The 18140-nt window shown below is 36.3% G+C and overlaps 1 protein-coding gene across 5 annotated transcripts in view; it reads right to left on the bottom strand.

Annotated features, from left to right (window-relative positions):
- The window catches only part of LOC117573203 (acetylcholine receptor subunit alpha-like), a 98533-nt gene that overhangs the window by 12430 nt on the left and 67963 nt on the right, over nucleotides 1-18140 (bottom strand). For 4 of the 5 annotated variants that reach the window (XM_034256196.2, XM_034256197.2, XM_034256195.2 and 1 more), the window contains 2 exons: nucleotides 7315-7451; nucleotides 7107-7250 (listed from right to left, as the gene is read on the bottom strand). In XM_034256196.2, the coding sequence (XP_034112087.1) occupies nucleotides 7107-7250; nucleotides 7315-7451 (281 nt within the window). The remainder of the gene's footprint in view (nucleotides 1-7106; nucleotides 7251-7314; nucleotides 7452-18140) is intronic. The other variant, XR_004572674.2, reaches the window with a different exon arrangement.

Consider the following 18140-nt stretch of genomic DNA (forward strand, 5'->3'; position numbering starts at 1 on the left):
GATGAGTTTAGATTAATAAAAGAAAGAAATCAAAGATATCGGCTTGAAAGATAAGATTATTGAGAGATAAATTTTTAACTCTAATGAGTTTCGCTCTAATCGGCTCTTATTTGGAGTCAATTCGCGCAAGATGTATTCCAAAGAAGTCATATGCAACTGCTTTTCGTAGTTACGAATAACTTTAACTACATTGATAATAATTATTATTATTGAAAAAACAAAGGTACCAAAAAGTTAACAAAATAATGCTGAATTAAACGAAAGCAAATACATTTATAAAGCTGACCAACTACGTTTTCTTAGACACATATGTATGTATGTATTATCAAGTTATGGTATTGATGCAAATTCAGAGAAAATTTAGATTAATTAAACGTCTTATTACTACAGCTTAGAATTTTAACTGATAACAGATTTTAACATCATACCAGCACGGATTAAAAGGTGGATACTTCGACTTTGAGCTCAGAGCTCAAAGTCAATTATAAGATGGAGCGCATTTGTAACAAACCGTTTGAGGACAGCTTTTGAAAACGTAATCTGCTTACAGGGACCGAATGTTGCTCAGAGCAAATGGGGTGGGCTTTATTTATCAAAGAGGTCAGCAGAGAATTTATCGATATCTAAAACGGCGAAACCTGGGTCGGCTTACGAACAAACCTAAAGGTCGAAGATCATGGATGTTGTGGATCCCTTTCTGTACCCTCACTTCTTGTAAATCCTATTATGGGGTTTACACTTATGTTTATGACACGCAACTAAACTCAGGTGCCCATAAGGGGAATTTTAATACCTACATGTTCGGTAAAATTTTAAATTCAATACTCTGTGTAAGATACATTATTTAACTACACAATTCAGATGGGAGATCACGAAACTATAATATCCCTTATTATTTACAGCAAATCACAACTATGTATAACAACTATAAATTGAGATATGTTGGGTATTTATATATGTAGATACTGTTGGCATTTAATAATTCATTGTTTGTTTTATATCGGCCAAGCATATATTTATTTTTAATCTGGTGTTCACAGTTTACTAGTTATGAGGCCTGAAGTCGTTTGATGTGGGTGTGTTTTTTCTGTTTATGCATTTTTTAATAATGTCAAATGTCTAATGTAACTTAAAATTACTGAGATTGCAAATAGAAGCTACGCTACGTTATTCATTATATATTCAAAATCAAATCAAATCTATACATTAGTTAACTGTACAAGCTTATTAAGGAAACTCAAGACATCTAGAGCAGGCGATGAACACTTTTGTTCTTCGTCCAAAGAGGATCCGCACAATCGGACACTATGGGGCAACACTGGCAAGGGTTAGAGGCGATTCCGATTTTCTCTCCCTCTCTCTGTCGCTAAATCTTCACTACGTTTATGTTTCCATCATTAGCCTGCGGTACCCATTTTGGCGTAGGGGGTGTTGCTGCGATTCTATGCCACTTAGATTCCAAACGATGCAATGTAAGGCGATTCTTTATTCACTAACACATTGAATATAAGGCGTCTGGCAAGTTGTTGAAGCGCATTTACGCGTTTATAAAGCCTACGCTGCGCTAAACGTAGATGCAGACGATATGGATGCAGATGCTTAAGAAAATTCCTATTAAATTATATATAAACCTAACACATAAAGTACTATAAAATTATCAAAATAATTATTCTGGTGGCCGATGGAGTCGTTTTCCTAGATTAAATTTATTTTTCAGCTTTGGATCACTGATATTTTAATATTTATAAATTTTTCCGATCAAGTGATGTACTCGCACTTGGCATTGATATGGAAAAGGAAATTTTTTTTTGCCTTAGCTGTCTTGAACGCATACAGAGTTGATCCTTACAATTCGTTTAATTGGTATAATTTATTCTTATGAATGGTAATTAATGCCAAGGCTGCCAACTCGACTTACTACACTTAGTACACAAAACCAGATGCTTTTGTTTAGATATCAGCAAATAGAGAAAATTTGCAAATTTGAATTGCTGGTTAAATAGCTCCCAAACACATTGTTAATACCTTATCGTGATTTTGTGAAGGATCTCCTACGATATGATATGTGAACGCATCATTCTTCATGTGGAGCATTTCTGATATGAAAATTATGGACGCCATGCCTTAGGACAGATGGTGAAACGCGATATCTTCTAATAGATTTTCTCATTCTGGTATGAACTTTCATAACAGGAACACGCACAATCAATCCCACATAAATGCGACAGGCGATACTGAAGTTGGCAAGTCGACAAAGTACAAAATACTGTGGCAGCAGTATAACGGAATGTTAAGAGTTTTGCAAAAGCCTGCCAATGAAAGAGTAAAATCCGTGCAATGGATTTATCTATAAAATATGTTTCAGAGTAAACACGAACTTCACCATATCTCTAACTTTTACTACATTGCGAAAGCCGTATTTTTACTTGATGTATGAAATGAAATAGTACTATTGTGGTCAAATATTATCGGGATCGCAATATTTTTTATGTTGTTGTTAAAAATTTGTCTCATATTTGTTAAAACAACTCAAGAGACTTATTCATTTTACGAAATATGAAAAAAAATCCTGTTTCAAAATATAGTCAGTCAAAAGCATATTTTCCTATTATCACAAATTGCGGAAGGAATTATTTAACAAAAAAATATATTTTTATACCCGCTACCCATAGGGTAGAAGGGTATTACAACTTTGTGCCGACCCTATAAAATATATATATTCTTGATCAGCGTCAACAGCCCAGACGATCTAGCGATGGCAAAAACGCCTTCTTACTGGAGGTCTGAGTTGCTTTATCCGACAATCTAGTATATTGTACCGTCTATGGTATATTTTGAATGTGGTACCATATCGATATACCAAATATACCGCTCGGTATATTTTTAGTGTTTTTGTAGTATTTTCGGTATATTAAAAAAAAAATGCAACAATATTTTGCCTTTATTCAAAATGGGTAGCGGGTATCTCACAGTCGAACACACTCGACTGTAACTTTCTTACTTGTTGGTATCAATCTTCATTTGATCATTCTAACCCACCGACCCAATAAACTAAATCGCTTAATTTCTGCTCACATAAACGATACTCCGATACTTTAATGTATGTGGATGTCCTTTCGGCTGTCCCACATACAAAGAAATACACCCGGGCTCCGGTTTTCATATTCACATTTCGTTTTTATTTTGAAACCGAAAACTAATAAAATGGTGCTTCCGTTTTCACTTTTAAAAGATTCTTTCGATTTGCAAAACGAGTAAGTTTGTCTTGCCGAAACGAAAAGTAAATGCATTTTTCTACATCAATTCGTATCTTTTTTGCAAAAAAAAAATAAGTTCACTAATTGGCTCATTGTCATTCTTTTAAGTAAACAACGCGAAAAAAGCCTTTCATGTGTCCAATTTCTTGCGTGGATAGAACTTATATTGCATAGATGATGATGCTTCCCCTGAACGAAATATATTTGCCATTTGTTTTTTTTTTTTCAAACATACTACTGTGGGCAAAAAATAGTAAAACTTTTTAATTTAAAATTCGCACGGAAATCCATTCGTAGAAATATTTTTTTTCTACGTTGACAAGACTGTCAGTAACATCTATTCCAAATATCACAGCAAAATAATCATTAGTGTTTAGTATATGCTTGTTTTTCTGAAGTGCAACAAGTTCATTCGGCGATTTTTACAATGAGTGAAATTATTCAACAAAGAAGTTCCATTAAATTTTATGTGCGGAATCAAATTTAGGGTGCCGAAACGTTCAGAATGTTGCAAAAGGCCTTCGGTAATTCTATCATGTAACAAAAAATGTTTATAAGTGGTACAAAGACTTCAAGAAGGGTCAAGAGAGAGCACGTCAAAGTCATTCAAAAATCAAGGTCATTGAAAAATCACAAGAGTTTTTATGATATTAAATATTTTCGCTTTATTCGCGAACAAAGAGTAGACCTAATTGTTGTGGTAAGACGACGAAAACGAAACGATAAAGACAAACGGCAAGAGTGATGACGCGCTGATAAGTTCTCAATTTCAACTGTCTTTATAATTCTATGCTAAGTTACATAAAGCCTAACTTAACTAGAGTGGCGAAGCGAGGCGAATTCGCTCAGAGAGCAAAACGAAAACTTTATTGCGCTCTCGCTTCGCCCTAATTCTAATAACTTCATTTGACAACTTCATTATCTTAACTAATTTACATCAAATGCGCCAACAGTCAAGATGACAGTTTTTTTCGATTTTCGTGGTGTTGTGCACTATGAATTCCTTCCATCCGGCCAAACTGTTAATAAGGAATATTATTTGAGCGTTATGCGTCTTTTGCGTGAAGCAATTCATTTAAAAAGACCAGAATTACGGGTCAACAACTGTTGATTTTTGCATCACGATAATGCACCGTCGCATACTGGCATTGATTCTTCGTGAGTTTTTTGGCAAAAAATCAGCCAATATCGTTCCACAACCACCTTATTAGCCTGATTTAGATCCGTGTGACTTCTGGCAAACTCAAACGACCGCTCCGGGAAAACCTTTTTGATTCAATTGAAGACATTAAACGAGAATCGCTATGCGCATTGAAGGCTATTCCGGAAATTGACTTTAACAACTATTTCGAGGATAGGGAAAAATGTTGGCGAAAGTATATTCTGACCAGGGGGGATTACTTTGAGGGGGACGAAATAGATTTGACAGAATAAATAAAAAAATTAAATATTATGAACAAAGTCTTACCATTTTTTGCCCACAGTAGTACATTTGATTTTGTGGGAAACAGCTGATTGTCGTTCCACAGATTTTTTTTTAAGTAAGTTTCAAATCTTTATTTGCAAAAAAAAAGACAAAAGGCAGGCATATTTCATTCAGGGGAAGCATAAATTATCTATTATCCTTATGTGAGTTCTATCCACGCAGGAGATTGGACATACGATGTTGACTTCTAACCAAAACACATGTCAGCTGTTTCAACAACAAAAAACGTTCCGATAGCAAAACGACGACCAAAAACTTGTGAGAACCCAAAACCCAAAAACGTAAATCTCGGTTTTGGTTCCAAAACGAAAACAAAACCGGAGCACGCCTGATTGATATCAGAAAAGCACTGATATCGGAAAAGCAGAATCCTACTATTGCTTGGTTGCAATCAGACATCTTCTATGGTGCCAAATATAAGCACTCAACTCACACCCAAAAATTTTTGTGTGCCGGTGCTACTCACGACTCGCAAGCAGAGTAAGATAAGTAAGATACACACACATTCAAAATCATATGGACATTAACCCTTAGACGACAGGACTACCTTCTATAATTGTATCATGCACTCGAGTGTTTTTCCCCCACCTCCTCTCTATATGCTTGTATGTACATACATATGTCGCTGCAGCTCGCGGATAGATTTAAGGACTATAAATGATTGTTTCAAATTAATACTTTGACAAATGGACAAATAAATAATAGGTGTATTTTCTTGAATTTAATTTATAAAACATATTTTCAGATTCTTTAAAAATTTTGATTCATGCTATTAATTATAAAAATTACTTTAAAATGTACATTTTTTATAAATTATATACATATGTAATTACGTAAGTCATCATGCATACGCAATAACAAACCAAGCAATAGTTGAATAATTTAAATTGTATCGAAATAAATAGTTCTTAAGCGCACAAGCAAAAGACGTCGGCATTTCTTGCATCCTAACTTACATACACAAACATATACTTATGTATGTATGTACATATATTGTACATACATATGTGCGTGCCTGTCCACTCATAATTTGTCATCGAGTGCCTGTGCCCGAGTGCGTAAAAAGGCACAACGCAAATTGCCGTGTGTCCCTTTCTACCCTTTTTTTGGTACCAAAAAATTCTTGTGCTTTTTTGCACTCGCACATTAAGTATCGTGCCTTTTTTTGACACTCTTACTTATAAATTCATGTGTTTTTAGATACCCATACTGATGAGTACAAATGTGTCAGAAAAGCACATGAATACCCGGTGCACCGGTTGCGGGCGCAGTTTTCTGGTTGCGATCGGATCAAAATTGTACAATTTATTTAATAAATAATTGTATATAGGAAACAAGTAAGAATGTTTCAGTCGAGTGTGCTCGACTGTGAGATACCCGCTACTCATTTTGAATAAAAGCAAAATATTGCGATATTTTTTCAAAATATACCAAAAATACAAATATACTAAAAATATACCAAACGGTATATTTGTTATATCGATATAGTACCACATTCAAAATGTACCATTGACGGCACGATATACCAGATTGTCGGCCAAAGCAACTAAGACACCTAGTAAGTAGGCGGTTTTGCCCATACAAAAGTATTTCTTTAATAACTTCCACAATTTTTATCTGATCGTAATCAAATTTTTAGAAATCATAATTACTACAATTATTGTACAACATTACAATTATTGTATATATCAGATGTAGCTTGAAAATTACGCTTGTTATTTGATTTTATTGATTTGCGGGGCGGAAGTGGGCGTGGCAAAAATTTGAAACAAAACTGATCTGCGTGCAAACATAACAAATGCTGTAGAAAATAAAACAATAGCTCTATCTCTTAACATATACCATAGTCTCTGAGATCTAGGTGTTCATACGGACAGACGGACATGGCTAGATCGTCTCGGCTGTTGATGCTGATCAAGAATATATATACTTTATAGGGTCGGAGATGCCTCCTTCTACCTGTTACATATATGTATTTCCTGCCAGCACAAAATTATAATACCCTTCTACATTCGAGTCTTCGATTCTTAATTTCTACTCTGTGGTATATTTTGAACGCAGTAATATATAGATATATAAAAAATAAATCTTTTGTTATATTTCAGTATATTAATTAGTTAAATTTTAAGAATAATACCGTATTGTGTTGCTTTTATTATATATGTATGAGTAGCAGGTATCAATCTATATTAAATTGTTGGCGCTAAGAATTCAGTTTTTGAACAGTTAAAAAAGGAATTATACAAGTCGGCCAATACTTGAAGAATCTCGACACCTGCCAACTCACTGTTTGTGAATATTTAGAGTACGGCTTTTATTATGACAAGGAATATATAAAACGCAACGACTGTAACAATACTTACCTTGTTTCGAAGTTATATGTTGGTCTCTTAATAAATAGAAATTTGGGCAAGAAGTTTATGAAAACTCGTTTAACCCATGGTGCCATACGGTGTGTTTGAGGAGAACGGAAATGAACGTTGAGTACCACAACTGTAACGCAAATGCTAATGAAATGACACTTTAAGCATTCATTTAAATGTATAACGTATTATTATTCTTATATCTTACCTTATGGAAACCAATATCATAGCAAATATTAGATATTTTCCCAACAAGGGTACAACTAATGATGTTGGTGGAATAATTTCGACGACTAACAGAAAAAACACGTGAAGACTAATAAGAATTGAAATGGATAATGTAACCTGAAATGAAAGACAATTTAAGTTGAGATACTAGTTATTGATAAAAAATCTTTTTTCTTTGTACTGTAACATATGTACATATATACAATTCTCTGTCCTGACTGGTAACACACATTCATACATAAATAGTATGAAAAGAGTCGCAGTCGCTAAAAAATGATTTAAGCAGTCAGATGCTTGACTAATGATATCTTACATGAGAAGGAACACCAAAGGGTGCTTTGGCTGTTAACAAGAATGCTAGCGAATGGACTGCTAGAAAATCGCTGCAAAACATCGGATTTATTGCAGGTGCAAAAAAAAAACAAACCTGCATTATCCGACAAAAATGTTAAAGCGCGATTGAAATTTGCAAGGGGCACACAAAAATTGGACTGTTGACGATTGGAATCGAGTTGTCTGGTAAGACGAGTCAATTTTTAATTTAAATTTTTCAGTCTGACGGAAAGCAATACTGCTGGCGTAAGCCCGGAGAACGAATTCAGAGACACAATGTAAACCAAACTCCAAAACATGGTGGTGGAAATATTATGATCTGCGGATGCTTCACATGTTGGAATGTAGCCCTCTACACTTAATAGACGCTATTAATAGCCAAAGAAGCACCCTTTGGTGTTCCTTCTCATCTAAGACATCATTAGTCGAGCGTCTGACTGTTTAAATCATTTTTTAGCGACCTACGACTCTTTTCAACATCCCCCATACCGAAAATTTTTAGGAAATGGATTAGAAAAAATTTTTAAATTAGGGCAGTAGCCAGCACAAAGTCCCGAGAGTCGTATTCCTAAAGAAAAAATTTAAAATTTGAAAGAAAGCATTCCAGAACTAAAAAAGATAAAATAAATCAAAAAGTGCCAAAGTGCAAAATTAAGTTTATGCGGGTTTTTTATACCCGCTACCCATAGGGTAGAAGGGTATTATAACATTGTGCCGACAGGAAATGTATGTAACAGGTAGAAGAAGGCATCCCCGACCCTATAAAGTATATATATTCTTGATCAGCGTCAACAGCCGAGACGATCTAGCCATGTCCGTCTGTCCGTATGAACACCTAGATCTCAGAGACTATAAGAGATAGAGCTATATTTTATATTTTGTTTCGACAGCATTTGTTATGTTTGCACGCAGATCAAGTTTGTTTCAAATATTTGCCACGCCCCCTTTCGCCCCTGCAAATCAAAAAAATCGAATAACAAGCGTGAAGCTAGAGTTACGAATTTTGGTATATACAGTAATAACTATAGTAGTTATGATTCCTGAAAATTTGGTTGCGATCAGATAAAAAAAAAGTTAATAAAGAAATACTTTGTATGGGCAAAAACGCCTACTAACTGGGGGTCTTAGTTACTTTGGCTGACAATCTGGTATATCGTGCCATCTATGGTATATTTTGAATGTGGCACTATATCGATATACCACATATACCATTTGGTATATTTTCAGTATTTTGGCAGTATATTCGGTATATTTTGAGAATTATACCGCAAAATATATTGCTTTTATTCAAAATGAGTAGCGGGTATCTCACAGTCGAGTACACTCGACTCTAACTTTCTTACTTGTTTCGTTTTTGATTTAAATCTCTTTGAACTCATCTGTATCATCATTGTTTTTGCTTAGAATTTATAAAGAATTCAATAATCAAAATAAAATAAAACAAAGATTTGGATTTTCTGGCGTGACTATGATTTTGTGGGTGACGAAAGTCTGCGTCGTGAACATACACTCAATTTTGTTCGCCACTGCGTATGTATGTATGTATTCCCGAACGGGACTCGAACTCGCACATCACAACATGTTGGGCTTGCACTCTACCACTAGAGATATCGCAGTGATTATGAAGCCGCTATTTAACTCTAAACATCTAAGACATGAGCAATTGCTGTCGTGTTCATCTTCGTTGCAAAACTACACATGCATGCACATACCAATAGAGGCGAACATGTAGATATGTATGATACATATACGCATAAATACAAAACATATGTATGTATGTTAATTTTTTTTATTTACATTTTTTATAATAAGTATGTATATTTTATGGGGTGTATATAGAAGGTTTTACATTTTTGGGGAATATTTACAAGGGAGTATTTACAGGGGAGTAAGGGTCAGCACTCGCTGGATGGCCTAAAGGCAGGTCAAGAGGGTGGTGTCTTTTTAGGCGTCTGACGTGGAGACTGTTGTCCAGCAGGTTAATTGCGAGCTGATTACAGTGGGTGCCAAGTCTTTGCACGTATTTGAATCTGAATTTGACAATCTCTGCAGATACCTTTGGCATTCGTAAGTCATTGTGAAGTGTGTGATTCCTGACGTAGAATGGGGCACTGGTGATCAGACGCAAGGTTTTGTTGTGGAATCTTTGTATGATGGAGTTCGATGCTGTTCCCCAAAGTTGGATCCCGTAGATCCAGACAGGTATGAGTATGGCCTCGTACAAAAGAACGTTGTTTTCAAGGCTCAGTTGAGATTTGTCTGGTTTTAGGGTGAGCTGCTTCCTCTTGGCTTGGATGTGTGTTGACCAAGTGAACCGTCTGTCCATGGTTAGGACAAGTTATTTGATTGCCTTTTCTGTTGGAAGGGTGTTGCCGTTTAGATGAACCTGAGGACATGTTTTAGGCCTTGTGGCAAACGTAATATGAGTAGATTTTGACTCATTGATCACGCTGTTCCACCTTTTTAGCCAGGGTTCTAGTAGAGACAGCTGCGCTTGAAAGATGACTGAGGCTTCAGCATAGTCTTGAGATGTTGCCAAGAAGGCTGTGTCATCAGCGTAGGTGGCAATAGTGACGTCGTCTCTCTGCATGGTCGGAAGGTCAGCTGTGAAGAGCGTGTAGAGGACTGGCCCCAGAACGCTACCCTGAGGTACTCCGGCGTTGATTTGGTGAAGGTAGGACTTTAATGTCAGGTAGTACGGAGAAGGGAGCAGTAGTTTGAGTTTATGCAGGAGTCCTAGGTGCCATACTCTATCAAAAGCTTGTTTGACGTCCAATAAAGCTGCCGAACAGTATTTTCTTGAATCCATAGCTGTGAGTATGGTCTGAACTACTCTGTGGTATTGCTCAGGCGTTCCATGCTCGGGTCTAAATCCAAATTGGTGCTCTGGTACAATTGTCCATTCCTCAAGCACTGGTAAGAGTCTGGCTAAAAGTATTCTCTCGAATATTTTAGACAGGATTGCCAGCAAGCTGATGGGACGGTAGGAGGCAGGATCCTCAGGCTTCCCAGCTTTGGATATCATTATGATTTCCGCACACTTCCACTGAGACGGGAAGTGGTGAAGCCTAATGATACCGTTGTAGATGGCCGTGAGGTATGCAAGTGCGCGTGGTGGGAGGAACTTCAATGTTGCTGCGTCGATGCCATCGTAGCCAGAGAGGACAACATGACTTCCACTTCTGTAAGCCCATCATTTGCGTCATCTGAGCGAACTGAGTTTGCATTACCTGCATCATGGCTTGGATCTGAACTAATAGAGATTGCTCAGAGTCTTTAGTTCCGTGCTTGGGATCACATTTAGTATGGCTGGACGTGGTCTTACTTTGAAGTATGTCAGCATAGCTGACGTTGGCTTGTGTGAGCGAGGCGGTGGTGGTTTTGGTTGAGAGTGGGGGTCTCTGCAGCGTGCTGGGTGCTTGATGACTGGTTTTACCCTGGTCCCGAAGCTGCACTAGTGCTTTGTACATTTTGCATCCCTTGTATGATGCAGTATGGCTATCTCCACAGTGTACACAAGTTGGTGGAGCTTCGCGTGGTTTGACGCAGTCCGACGACTTGTGATTGCCACTACATTTAACACAGCGAATAGGCTTACTGCAATAGCCTTGCGTGTGACCAAATTCCTGGCACCTGCGGCATTGAGTGAGATCATTGAATTTCTTTGGAGGCTCAATTACTACTATTGCGTTGCACAAGCGTTTGATCTCGAAGATAGCTTTGTTGTTAATATCAGGTTCAAGATCAATGAAGAACATCGTTAGAGGGTCTTTAGTGGCTCTATTCTATTCGTTGACTATGTGTCGGACTGTGTGACCTGTCTGGGACAATACGTTCCAGATGTGATCTATGGGAGTGCTGTGGTGGAGGTTCCTTATGACAGCTCTGTAAGATCTTTCCTGTTTCAGTTGGTAAGTATGGAACTCAACATTTTTCTCCGTCAGTAGTTTAACTAAACTTCTGTAGTTCTGTAGCTTCACAATTCGCCATGATTCTAACCTAGCCTTCGCGACCTGCCTTGTATGTGTAGCCGTCACTTTATAGAAGGATGCCTGCATGTCTTCAATGCTTGTGACAGAGGTTATGAAGATAGGTGACGGGTTGAGGGGCTCACAGTAGGTTTGGGAGTGGGCTTGGAGGACGTGGAAGCGGCAGTTTGATCCATATCATCATCATCATTGGTGGCCAACAATGCAAAGCTGTTTGTGGTATTTGCATAAACCGTTGGGATTTTGGCCGATGTGTAGGTGGCTGGTTTTACGCTGGGACGAGCAGCTTAAGAAGTTAAGTCTTCTGAGTCAGATAACGAGATTGTAGATGACGAGTCTCGATGTTGCCTGACGAGTTTGGTTTTCTTGTTGGTGGGAGGAGACATTTCTTTGCGTTTTATTGCCTGCCAAGACACGTTGAGAGAGAATCGCCCTTCTCTGTCACTCATCACGCCGAGTGGTGAGACACTAACAGCTTGACGAGTGTTCGAACATGACTGAATAATTACAATTGATTTTATTTGCAAGTAAATAAGCAATTGTAAACAAACTCCAGATCGTTTGGTGAAACTGTACCAACCTTTCGCTACTGCTAGAGCCTCGCTTATCGTTGTGAAGCACCGCAATAAGCTGCCGCCACCGCAAGCAGTGGCTATAAATAGATTGTGTAAACGAAAGAAACACAACAGAAGGGATTGTAAAAATCACCTGCGGAGATCTGCTTAGCGCACGTCCGAATGCAACGAGCCGAGGGCTGAGTCTGATCATATTAGTTTGCAATTAATTTACCTCAAGCGTGCAGTGGAAGTGAAATGTTAGTTTAAAGTTCATATGGATGTGTTACTTAATAAAGTTTAATATTATATTATTTTTCTTATAAAATCGGCCAAGTAATTAAAGTTCACATCACTGATCAATCTAAGCAACCATATACTCTTTTATTCACTAATTAAACTTTTGGTTTTCGTTTTGGGACCAAAACCGAGATTTTCGTTTTTAGGTGCTCCGGTTTTCACACGTTTTTGGTCATCGTTTTGTTATCGGAACGTTTCATTTTTTACTGCTGAAACAGCTGACTTGTGTTTTGGTCAAAAGTAAACAACGCGAAAAAATGTCTTTTGTATGTCCAGTTTCTTGCGTGGATAGAACTCTCATAAGGATTTTTGTATCCTGCATAGTTTATTCATGCTTCCCCTGAATGAAATATATTTGCCTTTTGTCTTTTTTGCAAAGATTTGAAACTTTCTTTAAAAAAATCAGTTGAACGGCAATCAGCTGTTTCCCAAAAAAAAAAGGGGATGCCACCTTTTTAATGGATTTCATTCCGGTTATTCCAACAATTTTTTTTTATAAAATTTTAACACATAAGTAATTAAATTAAATAAATTAATTTTTAAAAAACATATTTTACCCAACTTCAAATGTATCGCCATCCGTTTGATTATACAAGTATTTTTAACTTGCTTTTTCATACCATCAAAAGTATGGCAGCTTAGGCGATAACTCATGGTGTCGGACTTATCGGTCGCTCACCAAAACGAAAATTGTTGTTGCCGACGGCAAAATTTTATTTCCAAATTTGAGGTGGGGTCAGAAATTAGTTAATTAATTAAAAATAATTACAAGCCTAAATGATCTTCTAGAAGTCTTAAAAGAACGACAATAAACCAATAAGTCAACTACTTTTTCCTTTTGCAAATATTTTGAAATTTAAAAAGCGTTGATATTTTTTCACAAATCGACAACAGATGCTTTGATTAGATTTGTCAAAGCGTTTTAAAAGCTCTACGATCAACTGATCATCAGTTGTGAACGGTCAAACACACGATATGATTTTGCAAAGAGCTCTAGAAAATTCTTTCTTTTTTCGCGAATTGATTTCGAGTTCCTCGGAAATTTACAATATTTAGTGAATTTGTTAGAAGTTTGGTTTTTTATTATATTCATGGTATGTATTTTCAAAAAAAATCAATGTTTGTGACCGGTCTATAAATAGACCGTAGTGGTAATTCATAAAACGTAGTGGTAATTCAGAGTATTAACAACTTGCCCCGATTAGCGTACACCTGTCTTTCGTGGAGTAGAACTTACCTGAATCAAGTGGATTCAGTCTAACTCTTTTATTAGCCGAAAGTGTGAATCAGTGGCGTCCAAAATGTGTAATATCAACTGCTATTACCTGCTAGCCTTCAAACTATGGTACTTTTTAGACACAGTGTTAGTACCAAAAAGGGATCTTTTTTTAGTATTGCACTCAGAAGTCATCCCATCATTTTTTAGATTAAGTTTATATATGAAATATGTTAATTGAAGTTCAAATAAAATAAAAGTACAACAAAATTTTAAATTAAAAAAAATTTTTTTATATTAAAAAAAATAAAAAAAAAAATTTTAAACTTAAAAAATTCTATGATTTTTCTCTGATCAGTGAAAAAAAACCGACTGAAGACATCTATTTTAGTTTAGAAGTTATTAATTAAATGCCACTAGCGAGACCAAATCGCCCACTGTGGAATCTTGTAAAAGTGAAAACGGGAGCACCAATTTTTTCGTTTTCGTTTTCAAAACGAAAACCGGAGCATGCGCGAATATATCATAAAATACTACAAAATATATATATATGTATTTGGTATTTGACGTGGTACTACATTCAAGATGTATATATTTTGCACTTTAATATACCGATTGTCAGCCAAGGCATAAACATAGAAAGTTTGCGTTTTTGCCCATACAAAATTATTTCTTTAACAATTATTTCTTCGACAATTTTTATCTGATCGCAATCAACTATGGAATCACATATACATAGTTATTATAGTACCAAAATTAATGACTTTAGCCTTAAAACTACGCTTGTTATTCGATTTCTGTCGATTTGCGAGGCGGAAGTGGGCGTGGCAAAGATTTGAAACAAACTTGATCTGCGTGCAAACATAACATATGCTGTCGAAAAAAGATTATAGCTCTATCTCTTATAGTCTCTGAGATCTAGGTGTTCATACGGACAGGCAGGTGTTCAGACGGACATTGCTAGATCGTCTCGGATGTTGATGCTGATTAAAAATATATATACTGTATAGGGTCGGAGATGCCTCCTTCTACCTGTTACATACATTTCATGCCGGCACAAAGTTACATACCTTCTACCCTATGGGTAGCGGGTATAAGAAAAAACAAAATATGTATGTATGTACTTCTCGATCGGGAATGGAACTCGTACATCACAAGATGTTGGGCTTGCAAACTATCAGCAGAGCTAACTGCAGTCTTTATGCAGGCGCCATTTAACTGCAAACATCTAAGACACGAACAATTGTTGTCGTCTTCATCTTAAAGACTTTCGTTGCGGCAAAACAAAATTGACGTGCACTAGCTACTTGACTGCGAGGCACCTGTATGTTGGAAAACTTAACATGCATACACATAACAATATAGACGATCATGTAGATACACAGAGGCATACATACAAACGAAAGCACAGCGCCACGAGGAGGATCAATGGGTCTGCAGAAGGGGAATAATGGTTCATTTATCAGCAATGGCAAGTGGACTACCGTCCTTCGTTAGTCAGATCAAGTCGACTCATAGGCAACATGTGCCCCACTAAAATTGTGGCCTCCTCGTGGTGTCCTCCGGGTGCTGGAGCGATGTAGTTTCGGCAGCAGCGAATATGAGCGGCGAAAGGGGCCATTGGGTTACCACCCCGATGGTCCTGAAAAACTGATGGTGCAAACTTAAATAACGAGTTCCCAGCGGTCGCGAATTCGCGCAATATGACGAAGGAATGCATAGAAACATTACATTCCTGCTCACCGATGTAGTATCTTTATTGACAGTCCCGGTGAGCACGTACTGGACAGACGAGACCAGGAGGTTTTTAGTGCGTAAGAATCGCACATAGCCATCTACAGGAGATAGATGGAATCTTTTTGAAGATTTTCCTGCCGGGGTGTAAACAAAAAAAAAAAAAAAAAAAAAAAAAAAAAAAAAAACGGCGCCACGAAATACGCTCGTGCTCATCGTTCCGCACATGACTCAATTATATAGTATAATTAGACTGCTGGTCTTGGGTTAGACGCACTCAGTTTTCCACACAAATTTGTTTTATATTTATTTTAATGATTATTGAAAAAAGATAATATGCAAAAACATTGGTTATTTAATAATACTTCAATTATAATATTTAAAATATTATAAAAATATAACATAAATTGTGTTTTCAAACATTTTCTTCAAGAACTTAAAATAAGAGACATTTATCTTTTCAATAGAATAGACGCACTTAGACATAATATTTCTTTTTTTAAGAGAAACTTATTTTTAACTTAAATTTGTAGTTGGTGTTAATATGTGAATTATTCGAATTAAAAAAAATAACATTTCAGTAATGAGTACTGTCTCTTTTGTTAGTAATAACTTCACATATTACTAATCGAGCGTTATGAATAGAAGCATTGCCTTGTTGAAAAATCCAAGGAATTGGTCCAAAGAGATAATTTAATTTTGGAAATACGGAGGACTCCAACAATGTTTTGAAGCGATCGCCATTCATCTTCTGATCGATACAAATCAAGTCAATTGTTCCATAAAACGTGATGGCTCCCCACACTATTACTCCACCTTCTCGGCTGTGGTGGCGACTTAAGTATAGCACATCTTTTCGCAAATCGTGATAAACCATCAGGGCCATCTAAATTAAAATGTTTTCCATCAGTAAAAACAACAGAACGCCAATCATAAAGCCCCGAGTGTCAGATTGAACATTCCATGTCAACTACTCTTTCGCGAATCGAAGCCGTTTTTCTTTGCGTATTGCATTCAGAGGAGGTTTTTTTTTATTTTTAGACGCTTTAGGTGTTCTGCATTTCTGATTGAACAGTTGAAAAGCTTGCTTTTACTCCGGCTAATTCCTTAATCTTAGCTGCGGACTTAGTCGAATTTGATGCAATTCTAACAATTTTGCGTACTGCTCGTTCAGATAGTGTTCTTTTTTTCTTTTGAAGTTTTTTCCATATTACTCTGGATCTTTAAATAACTATCAACAGTCTTGGAGCTGCGATTTAACTTTTTGCCATTGTTTTGATTGGACAGTCCTTGCGAGTGAAAAGTCTTCCTTTTGACGTTCTAATAAGCTCATAACACCAGCTTTTCCCATTTTTACTTTAAATATAGCTCTAAAATAATTTATTTGTTTATTTTTAATATTTTCTCAATACAAAAAACTGCACTTGTTTACGCAAAACAAAAAATCTAAAGTGCGTCTGTTTCAATAACCAACCGAAAACACGCGTGATTGCCATAGACATTTCTGGAATTTTTTCGCAAATCAACCAGCTGTGAGCACATATTTTTCGAACAAGATTCGAACTCGAATAAGAAAAGTTTTTTGGACACTTAGAATAACCATTATTATAAATATAGCATTTTATTTAAAATAAAAGTTGGCGCGTCTAACCTAAGACCAGCAGTGTATATCTACAAATGTAATAATACATTGTATTATTGTATCATGGTGTGAAGTACGCTGCGCGCTGCTATTCGAACATCGAATTTCGAAATAAGCCGAAGAGGCTCTGGAGCTCAAATCGCAACGCTCGGCTCTTCTGGGGTCGCCATCATGCTGTTGCGAATGATACATCCATGTATTATAAGGTTAGTGCTAATATATTTATTAAAGTTCTGTTTATTTATGTTAGAAATAAATTTTTTGTGAAATAAATGTTAGATGTGTAATAATTGTTTAGTGTTAGTATAAACTTTTAGGTTACTTGTATTTTGTAAGGCGGAAATTTATTAGCACCATCTTTGTGTGGTGTAGCAACAACGCTAAAAGATTTTTAGCGATAGATGCATTGTAGTGAATGTCAAAGACAAGCCATTTTTTCATTCGTCATTTTTCGCTAGACACTGCACTATGGGGAAAAAGTCCCAAATTGCGGCATTGTTACAATTTTTGAAGATAGAAACATGAAACTTTGTACATATACCTAAAAAATAAAGATAGAATTTCGGATTTTTGTTTTTGTTTAATTGGACCACGACCTCCTTCCCACCTTACCATGAGGTTACAATTTTCGATTTTTTTTTCTAAAAACTTGTTTTAAATAATTATAATAAAATTGCACTAAATTTATTAAATTAATATATTTTTTAGCAAATTCGCATTTTGAATTTGGTTTGGATCCATGCAAATTTAAATAAAAAATTAGTTAGAGCCCAATAATATGTTTTGTGACTCCATACCTTGATGCCCAGTTAATAATTTATTTTTCACAAAGCTCTTCCTCCAACTCCAGGGAACTCTGGCCGAAAATTTCGAGTTCATTATCTTCGCCTTCTTCTACATGATTATCATTATTGTCTACACATGCCCATGTTATTGGAGGCTCAATATCAGGAGATTCCAAAAGAGCTATAACATCTCTTGGTTGACTTTTTTAATCTTTGACGTTCCTTTAGATTTATAGTTGAAAGCAGTGGATCA

This window comes from Drosophila albomicans, chromosome 2R (assembly GCF_009650485.2).
Source record: "Drosophila albomicans strain 15112-1751.03 chromosome 2R, ASM965048v2, whole genome shotgun sequence".
Classification (NCBI taxonomy): Eukaryota; Metazoa; Arthropoda; class Insecta; order Diptera; family Drosophilidae; genus Drosophila; species Drosophila albomicans.